Source organism: Trifolium pratense, linkage group LG1, assembly GCF_020283565.1.
Source record: "Trifolium pratense cultivar HEN17-A07 linkage group LG1, ARS_RC_1.1, whole genome shotgun sequence".
Taxonomy (NCBI): Eukaryota; Viridiplantae; Streptophyta; class Magnoliopsida; order Fabales; family Fabaceae; genus Trifolium; species Trifolium pratense.
The window spans coordinates 34,659,882-34,674,580 of NC_060059.1; the positions used below are offsets into that span (position 1 = coordinate 34,659,882).

At 34.0% G+C, this 14,699-nt stretch overlaps 2 protein-coding genes and 1 non-coding gene across 4 annotated transcripts; 2 read left to right on the top strand and 1 right to left on the bottom strand.

The window, feature by feature from the left end:
- Window positions 1–321: 321 nt before the first annotated feature.
- LOC123906411 (nicotinate-nucleotide pyrophosphorylase [carboxylating], chloroplastic) lies at window positions 322–10,156 on the top strand. Of its 2 annotated transcripts, none has more exons than XM_045956312.1 (11): window positions 322–696; window positions 828–863; window positions 2,143–2,285; window positions 2,485–2,618; window positions 2,703–2,766; window positions 2,874–2,956; window positions 4,190–4,273; window positions 4,385–4,537; window positions 5,274–5,450; window positions 5,634–5,701; window positions 9,728–10,156. In XM_045956312.1, the coding sequence occupies exons 1-11, from the start codon at window positions 611–613 to the stop codon at window positions 9,822–9,824; spliced, it is 1,125 nt and encodes a 374-aa protein (XP_045812268.1). In that variant the 5' UTR covers window positions 322–610; the 3' UTR covers window positions 9,825–10,156. The 2 variants fall into 2 exon arrangements, with proteins under 2 accessions (XP_045812268.1, XP_045812275.1); XM_045956319.1 differs by having other exon boundaries at window positions 327–696; window positions 2,146–2,285.
- A 506-nt stretch (window positions 10,157–10,662) lies between these two features.
- On the bottom strand, window positions 10,663–13,711 carry LOC123906422 (uncharacterized protein At1g66480-like). Its single transcript, XM_045956323.1, has 2 exons — window positions 12,876–13,711; window positions 10,663–11,107 (listed from the first exon to the last, which is right to left on the bottom strand). The coding sequence occupies exons 1-2, from the start codon at window positions 13,446–13,448 to the stop codon at window positions 11,045–11,047; spliced, it is 636 nt and encodes a 211-aa protein (XP_045812279.1). The 5' UTR covers window positions 13,449–13,711; the 3' UTR covers window positions 10,663–11,044.
- Window positions 12,150–12,234, top strand: TRNAM-CAU. Its single transcript is given in 2 exon segments — window positions 12,150–12,187; window positions 12,199–12,234. It is a non-coding gene; the product is annotated as a tRNA-Met (tRNA).
- Window positions 13,712–14,699: the final 988 nt, after the last annotated feature.

A 14,699-nucleotide genomic window follows, 5' to 3' on the forward strand; every position in this document is an offset into this window, starting at 1 on the left:
TCGAACCCAGAACCTCTAGCATACTACCCAAATCTCTCACCACTAGACCAAACCTAGTGACTTTACTTGGAATTTAATTTTAGTGGATTACTACTTCTTCTAAAAAACTCCGTCACATCACCCATAGTTAGTTTGTCTAGTGGTGATTATCGCTTGGACTTAGTGGGGAGAATCACAATTCGACCACCACAATTGTGATTTGGAGGGGACTCAAACCAGCCAAAACTGATCCTAAACCAAATTAAGCGGTTCCATAAACCGAGTACTAGTGGTAAAAAAAATAACTATATCACATCAAAATTGAGATATTTTTTTTGGATTAATTTTAAACATGACTAACAACTAATTTTTATCTAAAATTTGTGGAGGATAGAGTCTCCCATTCCAACCAAATTTTCTTATATGCAAAAAGGGATGAGATTATTTTTGTTTGTTATATGCAAAAAGGAATGGGTAGAGTAGCTGGATCACACAAATTAACGAAGCTTTTGAGTTCAAAAGCAGAATCAGAATCTAGTTCCAACCAATTTTCCAAATTGCTTGCGCATTGCATATTATCATATCATTCATCCCTTAGATAACAGATTTGAAAATTGGTGTTTGATTGATCATGGTTCTTACCTACAAACAAGGTTACTTACCACAACCATTTCACATCAAACACATAACCACTAAGTTTTCATCACTTCCACTCAGGTTTGTTTTTTCACTTTCATATACCTCTTTTAATATATATATATATATATTTTTTTTTTTTTGTGGTCTTTATTTATTCTTATTTCTTATCCTTACTATACTAATTAATTAATAATTTATTAATTTTACAGATTCTCACTTAAACTTCAAGGTCAACCAAAACTCAGGTATAATTCTTCAACTGCTTCTAAATTCTTTAATTTCTAACTTCCATTTCAAAATTAAGGTTAAATATTTTTTTCTGTCGCTCAAAATTTGCTAAATTTCTATTTTAGTGAGTTGCTTTGAGGTTAGAGGTTTGTTTTTTATTTGACAATACAATATTATTTTTTGTGTGCCACTTGTAATTTTTTAGGTTTCATGAATTTAGTGAGAATTGCATGTATAAGGATTTTTTTTTGGTTTTACAACGAGCTGAGGATCGAACCCAAACCTATAGCGTACTACCCAAACCCCTCACCACTAGACCAAACCTAGTGGCTTATAAGGATTTTTTTTTTGTTATTAAGTATTAACCCTCTGGTTCCAAGGGGAAGGGAGCCCTAGTAATCTAGAGTTTGACGGTGAGGTTAAGTCTGACCAAAAATTGTTCCCACCAGGAATCAAACTCAGGTTCTCCCGAATGGTTCGTTCTAGGCGGAACTCATTAACCACTTGAGCCCAATATCTTAGAATTTTAAATATTAAAAGAGGGTTTTGTAACATTTAAATATTGTTTTCTCATTTGAGAGTGTAAAAGTAGAAGAGTAAATATGAGATCTTGAAGAGAGACATGATGTTTGAGAGTTAATCACATTTGAAGTGTTAGCTTAGTGGTAAGAGGTTAACCTTGTTAATCTCAAGATGCCGAGTTCGAATCCCGTCAGAGACCGTTGTAAAATTAGTATCATAAAATTTAGTCAGCATCTATGGTTTTATGGTAAAGTGGGTTCCTTTAATTTTATCACCAGAGATGCTCTTAAATCCTCCTTTGAAAAGGGACTTGTTTTTGTCCTCCTGCTTTTTATGGTAAAGTTGTTATGTTAGTATTTTTCTCCTTCACTCAGATTTAACTCCTTCAACCTTTAGCTCAAAACAACTGAGTTGTTCTCTTGATTTTGAAATACGTCATTCATAGTCCTTCAAATTCAATTATAGTCCCTTTTGATATCCACGTCAAGGACCACGAACGTCGTATTTCCATAGGTACATGGCCACAAACGCATTTCAAAATTAGAGAAACAAAAACACATCACTTGGTAATATTTAACTTTTCAAATTGTTATCATTGTTGTAATGGTCAACTTGTTATTATTGGTAATATGTATAATTGATTAAATTCAATGCATAGAAACTCATTTAACATTCTATATTGTTTATAGATGGCAATATTTCCATATATGTCACTGCACTGGTGTTGTGTGTTTAATTATAGATTAATTTGTTCTAAATTGTGTGAGACTGCAGAAGGGTTGTTAAAATGTCAGCAACTGAAGTCACGAATTCGACGATCTCATACGAGTCCTTTGCAATAAAGCCTCCTTTGCACCCTACTTATGATTTGAAGGGTATTATCAAGTTGGCCCTTGCAGAAGATGCTGGCGATCGAGGTTTGTGTCCAAACTTTCTTCTAATTTCATGCTATAGCTGTCGTGTTTTTCCATGAGTTTTATTTTTATTATTTCCATCTATTTTCTTTATTTTAGAAAATGTAACCTTTTTCTCTTCTGTTAAATACGGATTATTCCCTGTTATTTGACAGTTATATTGTATGCATGAAATTGAATTTACGAAATGTTTTGACTGTAGGTGATATAACATGCTTGGCCACCATTCCATTTGACATGGAAGCGGAAGCTTATTTCTTGGCGAAGGAGGATGGCATTGTTGCTGGAATTGCACTTGCAGAAATGATATTTAATGAGGTCGATCCATCTTTAAAGGTATGAAGCAATGAGCATATACCCTATCATTATATTTGTGGTCAGTTCTTGGCTGAATCATTGAGGAATGCATTCAAATATCAGGTGGAATGGTCTAAAAAGGATGGAGATTTGGTCCATAAAGGGATACAGTTTGGGAAAGTTTACGGTAAGATAATTATCATGAAAACATAATTACAAACCAAATGGAATAAAGTTCATTGTTAGTTTGGTTTTATGAAAGGCTTCTATAAATCTTCAGCTATTCACATGTAGGACGAGCACATAACATTGTTGTAGCTGAAAGGGTAGTTCTAAACTTTATGCAGAGGATGAGTGGCATTGCAACTTTAACCAAGGTATATTTGTTTTCTTCAATATTTTTCTCTAGTATTCTTACAGTTACCTAACTGATTGCCCTACAATCTTATTGAGCTTAGTCCCGTTACAAATCCCTCTTACCTATTTCCCTTTATTTATGCATACCTTCCTTCCGGTCGACCTACTTAACTAACCATAGCCTTATTCCTTCTATAATATACCTTTAACAGTTAACACTCCTGCACCCCTTGTGATCTCTAACAGAAACAAAATTTAGAACAAAACCATTTAGAGCAAGGTTGTTGTAATTGTTTTTCTTCCCACATGACTAGAACATTTTGTTATTTTTATTAAGAGTCCCACATTGGTTGCGAGAGGGCCTGAATATATGTTTATAAGTAGAGACAATTCTCAGCCTACAAGCCGGTTTTGTAGGATTGAGTTAGGCCCAACTCCCAATTCTAAGATGGCATCAGAGCCTCCTCTACGATTAGTTGGACTACCTGCTATTAGGTTTCTGACTGGGCCACCCGCCATTTATATCCGCTCACCAAGTCCAATAGTGTTGTGCGCGAGGGGGTGTGTTAAGAGTTCCACATCTGTTGCGAGACGGCCTGAATATATGTTTATAAGTAGAGGCAATCCTCACCTTAAAATCGGATTTTTAATGCCCATTAGTTAAGAAAGTGTATGTTAGACAAAATAAAAAGACTTAAGGGGAATAAATAATTGTACAGCTGTTAGTAAGGAAGCAACAGAAGTTAGTTAGTAGAAAGGAAGTTAGTTACAGTAGGAGAGGATAATTAGGAGCCGATTAGTAGGGGGAAAAAACAATACTTTTGTAAGTCATAAAGTGTGGGAGAGAAGATGCCTCTCGAATGCCTTAGAGAGTTTGTTCTCATTTTCAGCTTCTTCATCATTTTGTACTATGGCGTAGTTCTTGCCCCATTGGCAGAACTCAGCCATTTGTTGTGAATAATACAAGTAATTCAACTCAGTGAATTACCAGTTCTAACAGTTGTCTAGGGATGTTATCATACGAGACCTAACAATTTGGCAGATTGGTGAAGATAATATGGCTTCATCCATGTTTTCTATAAATGCAATGAACAAATTATGGTTACAAATATGAAAAACAAGTTGATTTATGCAACGAATTCAGATTTGATAAAAGATGGTTGTGTTGCATTCCATCGTGCCTAATGATTTGTGAAATTACCATTGTTATCTTATATTTATCATTTGTTTTCTTGTATCATGTTTTTCCACAGGCAATGGCAAAGGCAGCATCCCCTGCATATATATTGGAGACTAGAAAAACTGCTCCGTGTTTACGTTTATTGGATAAGTGGGCGGTCTGTACTCTGAACCATTCCGTTGCTTTTATTTATGACCATTTATTTGTATTTTTTTTTTTTTTTTGTATAAAATTTACTCAATTAACTATGGTAGATCTCCTTGTATAGGTAATAATTGGCGGAGGTCGAAATCATAGGATGGGTTTGTTTGACATGGTTATGATAAAAGATAATCATATATCAACAGCTGGAGGTGTTACAAATGCTCTCAAAGCTGTCGACCTGTATCTAGAGAAAAATAGCCTCCAATTAGAGGTTGAGGTAGTACTTTTTTTCATTGTTTCACATGTTCTCTTCTGTTTCGATTTTTTTTTTGTCTGATTGGTCTTTTCTTCATTTATGACTTCGTGAAAATTGTGATGCCTTTCATGTTCCAACTGATGAGTTCTTGTCTGTTTGGCAACTTGATGACGATTTGTTTATCAAATGATTTGTTGATGCAGCATTAATATGATAGGAACCAATTTTGTTGATAACTAATAATGTTGTATAATAGCTCTATCTCCTTAAAAATGGGGAAAACCTATCTTGGTTACACTGACAAACAGAAAACAAAGATGGAAATATCTGCAGATTTTTTAGGGTCTGCTTCGTTGCTTCTCTAAGGCTCTAATCCTCAAAGAATAATTGTCTTAATCCCTCTCTCTTCATTGCATCATTTTTTTTCATTTCCTTTAATAGATTTCACAACCACTCCCCTTCGTTCTTCACTCCTACGTGCTATATGTGCAGGGTAGTTACAGCTTAAACTCCCATCTAAACCTTAACTCATCTTTGTTTCCTTAGCTTCCTAGCAATGATCTGTAAAATCGTGATATTCATTTACGTACCTATGCATCCATTGCTGTTAATTGTGGATAATGACATAGTTATAGCTTTCTATCTCGAATTGATTGGTATGAAGTCGAATGTATGTGTAGATTTGTGTTCATTGTATGGCTGTCAACGAATTAGTTCTGGCTGCAGCTATAATATTATAAGGTTGCGTTTTTCCTAGGTTGAGACAAGGACTCTTGAGGAAGTGGAAGAAGTATTACATTATGCATCTCAAACAAAAACTTCTTTAACTCGAATAATGTTGGATAATATGGTTGTACCTTTACCAAATGGAGATGTGGACATATCGATGCTTAAAGAAGCTGTGCAGTTGGTCAATGGGAGATTTGAAACTGAGGTATTCATGATTGAATTTTCTTCATTTAACCTGTATCCGTATTATTGGTGTCATTTGTTGACTAAATGCTTCAGATTATTATGATATTTTTTTCGTGTCAAATTAATCATTTATGTTTAAAAACATAAATTATTTCCTCTTCATGTTCTTACCTAATTTCTATTGTCATATTTTTATTGCCAGGCTTCAGGCAATGTTACCATAGATACAGTACATCAAATCGGGCAAAGTGGAGTAACCTACATTTCTAGGTAAACATTTTCTTTCACCACACTTCATAATATCTAGTATCATAAAAAATAACAATTTTCCTTCAACTTCTACCTGTAATGTTGAATTTATCGCATGGACATTATTTTCATGTGAAAGTAAAACGAGTCTGATTAATCTAAGATATAAATTACCTCATTTAGAGAGATGTTGTTTTTTGGAGTTTTTGTCTTAAGTAGTGGTGTCTGAGATCAAAACATTAACAACTTTTGCGAGGGGACACTTGCAATTCGCTGTTTTTAAGTAACAAAACGGTATAAAACTTAAAACTATGTCTACATGTGCACCACCTAAAAATCTGGTGCACCATGAGTCTCACTCAGTTTTTGTAACTAGAATATGTATAATTGTGATCCCTCTTCTTTACATGCTAACGAACTTTTCAATTTATTTTTGATCAATTGAATTATATTTGAGTTTATGAATCATCAGAAGACATTTTCTTTTTTGCAAAAAACACTGTATATTTTTGTAAATATGAATATACACGTAGTGTGTTCCTTGTTTTACACTTTTTCTTTTAGTGAAATATTCTTTTGAAGATTTGAGTTTTTATGCTTATTTCAAACTTTACAATACTGGATGGGAAAAAAAGGAAAAGAAAACTTCACTAATCTTTACTATCATATACTATTTCTATTTCTTTTCATTTTTTGTTTACAATGGAGTTGAGATCGAACCCAAGACCTCTAGCATACTATCCAAATTCCTCACCACTAAACCAAACCCAGGACCTCTATTTCTGTACAAAGATGTTTAGCCGGTGACAATAAATGAGATGGCAACATGCTCATTTTGATATATTACTGACTAGTCAAATGTTCCCAGGTAGAAGTGTCTAGAGTTTTTCAACTTTTTCAAAAACAAAGCTCAGTCTTCACCAAGTCGACACTCCAAGCAAAAGTTTAGCAACTTCATTCCTCTTTTACCTCTGCAAATCCATTTTTTCTGCCAAAGCATACAATAATCCAAACTCAATTTTATCAATAAAAACGGAACCAAAAATCAGAACAAGAAAGGGAGGGGAACTAAAAACAGAGAGGCAGAAACGAAAAACCATCTCCATCACTCATCATCCCTCACCTTCATCTTTCACTCATGATCCCTTTCAAAATCTCAGCATCTCCATCACCCATTTCAAAAACATAAACAAGAAACAAAACTAAGGTGAGGATGAAGAGATAAAACACAACCACCACCTTCAACTTCTACCAATCTAAATCCATTCCAACACCACCACTTTCACTCATAATCACCACCATATTAATCACCATCACCACCATTTTTAACTACAAACCCACAACCACCTCCATCTTCTATCAACCACTCCTAACCAAAAAGAAAAACAACAAAACAGAAACAAAGAACAGAGGAACAGAATGAGGGAGAAGAAGAAAGGGTTCGCCGCCGTTTCCGCCGGCCTCCGCACACCATTCTCCGGTCAGCTCCGACCGCCACTCTCTCCTCCGCCACTGCAGCCACCACCGTCGACCCATCCCTCTCTCTCGCATCCAACTCCTCTAGCCGCCGATTTCCTTCTCTCTCGCCGCTGCCGTTTGTCTTTCTCTCACTCTCTTGCTATTTCACTTTCACGTTTTACGCTTTTTTTATTGTTACGTTGTTTTTAGTTTTTCTTTGTTCATGCAGATTCCTTTTCTTCACATTTGAAATGACTAGGATAGGATTAGGTGTGCTTATAAAAAAAATAAAAAAAAAAAGATAGGATTAGGTGTTTTTATTTATTTATTGTATTTTTTAATTAATTAATTGGGCTGTTATTTTGTTTTGCTATATGGGTTCTAGGCCCACATCTTATTCACACCCCTTAGTTTGCTTCTAATAACAACTAGGATAATATTTCAATATCCGTATAGAAGGATGATATTTCAATATCCCTTAGTTATCAAACTTAAGCAAAATAGTTTTGTTATGGAATGTTACAAGTGTTTACAACTTGTGCGTACAAGAAACAAGTTTAAATTTCTTGGGACAGAGATATCACATGTAAGGCTTAATCCTCTTTGATTCTAGAAAAACTTTTTGTTTGATTGAAATCTTTCTTGATATTTGATTGAAAAACTGAATTTGTAATTGTATAAGTTGTGTAGTGACGCCAGTTTTGGTTGCACTTGTAATTCAGATAGGTAATATAACATTTAAACAATTTTATAAAACAAAAGAATATGTACATCTGTCTAATGAATTTTATAATTTTATTGTTTAAAATTTGATAATGGGATTTTGGATGTGAAATTCGCACGTGGAGGTAAATTCAATTTAAGGTATCAAGGAGCAGTCTCTAGAGTCTCCACCGATTAACCTTACAAAGGTAAAATAAAGTTAGTCCCCTGGAATGAAGCATCAAATAGGATGCTTCATTCTAGAGGCTAGTTTTATTCCAGCTTTATAAGGTTAATCTGTGGAGAATCTTCAAACTGCTCATTGACCTCAAATGTGAATTTACCTCAAAGTGTGAATTTCACATACAGAATCCCATTATCAAAATGAAGAACTTTGATAATTTCGTGTCAGTGATCAAAACGTTAACAACTTTTGTGGGGGACACATGCAATACGCTGTTTTCAAGTCACACATCGGTATAAAACATAAAACCATGTCTACATGTGCTGCACCTAAAAATCTGGTGCACCATAAGTCTCAATTTTTGTAACTAGATTATATATAACTGTGATCCTCTTCTTTACATGCTAAATGAACTTTTCAATTTATTTTTGATCAATTGAATTATATTTGGGTTTATGAATCATCAGAAGGAGTAATGCTAGGGTCACACCCTCTAACACACTCCTTTAGACACACTCACATTTATTGGACCACATCATCATATATTTTTAATGATGCACCGGTTACCTGTTGTAATTTTCTTTCTTTTTTTTAATTTATTTTTTATCTGAATATTAACCTTTCATCTTCTATCTCACTCACCATCTCAACCAAAACTGTTCCAGATCTATGTTTTCTTGGTCGACCACTGCACTTGTTTTTTCTTGAAAAGGGTTCGCTGCTTTCATCCAATTTACCCACAATGTTTTCTAATATGTTTCTGTTATAACATTTTTATTTTCACATTTGAGTTTTATATCTGTTGTAGTTACCAAATCTCACATTCATTCTTGTTGGTAAGTTTTAGATTTGTCTCCATCAATTATTCACACCTCTACCATATGAATCCCACTACCAACTTCACCGTGATTCATTCTCCCTCTGGTTTTTGTTACAGAACCCAATTTCCCTTTTAAAAGATTCATTACTCCAAAAAAATAAAGCAAATCAAAAAATGAAAAATAAAAAATAAAAAAACTAAATCAACGATTGAAAAGCCAACCGCCGCCGCATTAAGCATCAATGTCGGCCGCACCTCATAACCCATCCACTGTCGGTCGCATCTCGTAGCCCCTTCACCGCCAATTTTCCATTCTTCTTCTCTTTCAACCAAACCAAGTTGCTGAAACATTCGGATAAAGGGTTTATCAAAAATTGAAAACCCTGTGGTTATCCCACTTGTCCCCTGCGAGTCTGTGTTGGCTATGGTTGAGAAATTGATGGGTTACTGGGTATAGACAGTGATTTATTTTTTTACTAATGGAGGAGACAGTGATGAATAATCAATTACTATAAAAAAAAAATTGAAAAAATATAAGAAATCTAGTAACCTGTTTAACCGGTTAACAGGTGATGCATTGAAAAAAATAGATGATGTGGACCAATGAATGTGAGTGTGTCAAAGAGAGTGTGTTTGAGAGTGTGTCCCTAGCATAACTCCAGAAGAAAACATTTTTTTTTAGCAAAAAACACTGTATAAAACTATAAATCATAAATGGTGTGCCAAAAAGAGAGTACTCCCATAATTCCTTAAACAGAAATGCATTGTTGAACAATGTTAGCATACTCATCAATAAATCACTTTTTTTGGGACTAAATCTCTTGTTCTCATAATATTCTACACCAAGCTTCCTTACCATTGCACTGACATGGCTTTTCTGCAGTGGTTCCTTGACTCATTCAGTGAAAGCACTTGATATCTCCCTCAAAATTGATACTGAATTGGCGCTTAAAGTTGGAAGGCGCACCGGAAGAGCTTGATTATGATATATTCATGTATTCTTCCTCACTGTTCTTCACTATGCTGCATGTATATTAATAGCCTTATTTTAGAATCTGATATCTTTAATAACCAAGTGCGGTTCCACCAGTTAGCATGATAGAATAATAAGCAATGCTCTCAGAATTGGAACAGGTCATTGTAAAAATTGAACTTGGAGAGCTGAATAAGAGTAAGATGTAAGTCAAGTTAGATTTTATCCTAACTTATGTAATAAGATGTTGTTTGTTCTAATGTTGTATGCATCTAATAATTCGACGAAGAATATGTCATGTTATCGTGTTTGTAATGGACAACAAAGTTACCCTTTTTATTTGGTGTGTTAATGGTGATCGATAGAGGTAGGTGTCTCATTGTGGTAAGGGATATAGATGGTGTTCGGCGATGGTAACAGTGGAGGAGGGTATTTGATTGTGGTGCAGTTTGTTGGATCATGGCGGTTATGAATAGTTTAGACGGTGGTGGCAGTAGAGGTTGAGGTGAATACAATGATGATAATATATGATATGTATAAGGAGCGGCAACGCGCGACCCTGTGCGTCACACACGGGTGTCATGTTAGTTATCCTTATAGCAAGAAGGAGCATACCTAGGATTGAGATTTTCCAACAAACTAAGTCAACATAAACCTAATTTTGAAAGCTTCTTAGTTGTACATTAAGACCTCAAATTGTCTACTACTTGCAAGTGCATGATAGAGCTTTAGAATGGAATTAATTAAACTTATGATTAAGAACATGTCTCTTGATTAGTTGAAAAGATTAACAACACTATTTTTTTACCAATACACAAATTCAACTTGTACTTTGGAACTCAATAGGAAACAATGCATCAAGTCATTGTTTTGTCAAATATTTTAGTATATTATTTAAAGAGTAATGTTAAATCAGGTATACTAGCATACAACTATAATGGCGTTGTATTAATAATGCACTAAGATTACAAACACCATGTTTTAATTATTGAAATAACCACAGTACATGTGATTCGTCATTCATATGCTCCCTCTGTGACAAAATATAAACAAAATAATTTTTGCTTATATTTTGTTACGGAGAGAGTATTACATAAGTACAAGACTCTTACATTAAACTAAGCATTAAAAAGAAAAGCTTTAGAAATTTCATTCATTTTGCAAGATAGCTAGAAGTCTAGCCTATCACTAGGAGCAAAAGTGAGGGTTCCAAGTTTATCTTCAAGGTTAGGAAACCACTGCTATGGAACTACTACTTCCTTCATTGATTGGCATAAAACTCACCCTTTTCTGCAAAAACAAACAATTTAGTTGGTGCAAACTATATATTCTAATCATGTTGATTTGATTTATTACCTACAAGAGGAGTGCTAGCAACACACTCTTTAATAAACACACTTTAACACACTCTCTTCTATTGGTTAAAATTTATATGGGTCCCATAAAAGATATATGGGTCCACATTTTTTTATGGGACCCATGTGAATTTCAACCAATAAAAGAGAGTGTGTTGGAGTGTGTTTGTTAAAGAGTGTGTTGCTAGCATTATTCTTACCTACAATTGTATATATAATGCATGCATGATTGTGCATGGAATAGTAATACTTTAATTCTGCACCCACTTTTTCAAAAATAATAGCAATCAAGTCTAATAATACCAACAAATTGAAAAGGAAATTGTTTTGTCAAAAATAATTTATAATTGAAAAGGACATTTTTCATAAATTAAATTTTTTTGGTTTGGACATGCAGGGTGATGAAAATGCAGGGTCATCCATTATTTGACAAAAATAAGGAAAACACCCTCATAGTACTCTGTACTTCCATCCACTATTTTGCTTGTCGTTAGTTTATGAAATATAAATAGATAATGGATGATTTTATGATGCTTCAAATATATGTTACTACTAGTATATAAGAAACCTATACAATGCAGACGTAAATATTCTTTTTAAAAATTAAATTATGTCAAATTTTTGTATGATGTCAAATTAAATTAAATTATGATACTATGCTTCAAATATTTATTTATTTTTGACAAATTATATTTATATGTTATGTCACTAGTTAGTTGGCACAATTTTTTTTATGAAATGTGAATGGATATATTTTAATATGCTTCACATAAAGTTAGTTGGCACAATTTTTCATGGATATAGTATCGTTTTAACATCACAGACACATTCTCTCTCTCTCTAAATGATGGTAAAAAATGTAAGATCCTTCGTAGAATAACTATTTCTCGACCATTGTTGATCTAATAAACAAATTATACACATTATATTGTTTTCAAACTATATATTGTAGAAACTATAATACATAACAACTTGAAGGGGTGGTGGCGCAGTTGGCTAGCGCGTAGGTCTCATAGCTACTGAGTTATCCTGAGGTCGAGAGTTCGAGCCTCTCTCACCCCAAAAATGTTTTTATTTTGATTTAAAAACTCTTGATAATAATAAGAAGAAAATCACTTTATACTTGTGATTGAAAACAGACTTGGGGTCTTTGGTAAAAATAAGTTAGTTTTTAAAGTGATTAATAAATATAAAATGACGTAATTGATAGTGGGTACTTTCTTTTTTAGAGTAGGTAGTTATTAACTTAAAGGGTAAAAATGGAATAAAGTGTAAAAAGCTATAAGCTCAAACGCTACTTGAAATAACATTTGGAAAAAAACTATAAGCTAGTAAAAAAGCTTGTTACCAAACACTCTGATTTTTTGAAAAAGCTTATAAGCTCATATAATAAGTTATAAGCTAGCTTATTTGTGTTATCAAACACACCCTTAATAATTCAGAGTTATGAAATATGTAAAATTTGACTAATGGTTATTCATTCCAACCAAAAATCAAGTTCATATGTTATTCAAAATTTCAAATGATTCAGCATTAGCTTAAGTGCCACTATGTGCTTCCAATTACTTCCTTATCCAAAAACTAATATGAAAACATTAACATGTTTAGTCTTTCTCTAGCTAAATGGAAATAACATTTTCAAATTAGATGTTTTCTTTTCACAAAATGAAAAAAAGACAAAACATTGTCTATTTCTAGCATACCTCATAAGCCTTTTTGAATTCACCATCTCCTTTGCTACCCTTCCAAAGCATTTCCTTTTTTTGCTTCTTGTCATTGCTACCATTAGCCATACAAAGATTCATAATCTTCTCAGCAGCTTCAGCCTCATCTTTGCTACTTTGCATCAACTTCTCAACTTCTGCCTTTGGAAGTCTCATTTTCAACCTCACCCCGCCATTCTTCAATTCTTCCCTCCCCTCGAAGTTATTCATTGGTTTAATAATCGTAAGGTCAGAAGCTGACCTTCGTGCTAAAGACAGACTCTCGAGCCTGTCTTTAGCACTCATATTAATCACGGAACGAACCCTTCTCGTAGCTATACTTTCCTTTGGAAGTTGCACAAGAAAATAAAGTCTTTTCGGCTTTAACTCTTTGTGTGCTTCCATTGGCTTCGCTCTCACTCCATAATGCTTCACTTCCTCAGATTCTAACAAGACAAGACCGGGATGATTCTTAAGCACTTCGCCGACTTTCACCGGTGTCTTTAGCTTGAAAGTTTCACCATCGATTTTCATCACCTTTGTGGTCTTTTTTCCACCTAAACTATTTCCCATTATTAGAATTTAGAACTATACACAAAGTGGAAACCAAAATTTGAGTAATTGGTTTCTCACTTCTTTGGAGAACTAACTAAAGAGCTAGCAAAGTTGTTAATGAATAATACCAATGAATTAACAAAGAAATTTATTGTTGTTCCGGGTAATGCTCACAAACAACCAAAGGTGCAACATTTACATGTGAATTGGTTGTTGTGAGACAATGACATGGTTGTGAATATGTATGGGTGGTTGTGGATTTTTGTGGCTCCATGGTCAAATAAATAAGGCAAGGTTTGAAAACCAGACAAAATTTGACAAAGTACGTACCTATAAACTAAATACACTATACTAAGTAGCATTTCGCTTTCCTAATGACAAATAATAAATAGAAGTTAATTGGTAAACATAAAATTGAACAACCAATTTGGTGTGACTTTTTAAGTAGAAGATAGTTATTTTAAGTATTCGATTTTAGTGTGATGAATATAAAAAGATCTATGATAGAAATATTAGTTCTGAGTCTCAATTATTTCATGGAATTAGATTTAACAAATACATGTCACGATATTATTGGATCATGAGAGAAGCCCGATAATCTTTACACTGGAGTTCGAGCATGTTGGAACATGATGAAGGAATAAGAGGAAACTTGGTATTGAAGTAAACACATTTGTTAGAACCTTGTGTAGTGTGAATTGAAAAAAGGCTCTTTGAGTCCCACATTGGAAAAATCACACCACTTGGTAGTGTTTATATACCACAAGGTGGCAATCCAAGGGTGTGCCCTTGGGGTACCCACTTTTGTAAGAAAGGGAGACCACACACAATGTCGAATATCACGCGCGCGCGCCGCCGCCGCCGTCCGTCCGTCCGGCCGGCCGGCTCGGTTCGGTGATATATTAATTTTTTAATACTAAGAAAAAGAAATTTTTTGAAATTTAAATTTCTTTTAGTGTGTCCCTTAATTCGCACATGTTAAATGTGCTAAGACCAAGTCTGAACAGATCTTTATCTGTTAAACGGTCAAAGATGATGTGTCCCGCGTGTCCCTATTTTTGTGCCACGTTTGGAATTTTGACTGAGTTATCTCAGCTCCTAAAAATCCTCTGATTCCAGCTCCCTACTTGCCTATAAATACACTTCACTTTCTTCAGTTTTAAATCACTTTTCTTTTTCTCTGAATCCTGAGAAACTGCTTTCTTTCCTCTCTATTTTTTTTTCTTCTTCGTTAAATTTTTGTTGTTTCAATATTTTGAACGGTTGTTA

Bases quoted from the DNA above. Each gene is read 5' to 3' on its own strand.
- LOC123906411 (XM_045956312.1), top strand. From the start codon at position 611: ATGGTTCTTACCTACAAACAAGGTTACTTACCACAACCATTTCACATC. The intron at 697-827 runs GTTTGTTTTTTC...TTAATTTTACAG, and splicing joins TTTTCATCACTTCCACTCAG to ATTCTCACTTAAACTTCAAG. The intron at 864-2,142 runs GTATAATTCTTC...GTGAGACTGCAG, and splicing joins CAAGGTCAACCAAAACTCAG to AAGGGTTGTTAAAATGTCAG.
- LOC123906422 (XM_045956323.1), bottom strand. From the start codon at position 13,448: ATGGGAAATAGTTTAGGTGGAAAAAAGACCACAAAGGTGATGAAAATC. The intron at 11,108-12,875 runs GTATGCTAGAAA...TTGTTTTTGCAG, and splicing joins AATTCAAAAAGGCTTATGAG to AAAAGGGTGAGTTTTATGCC.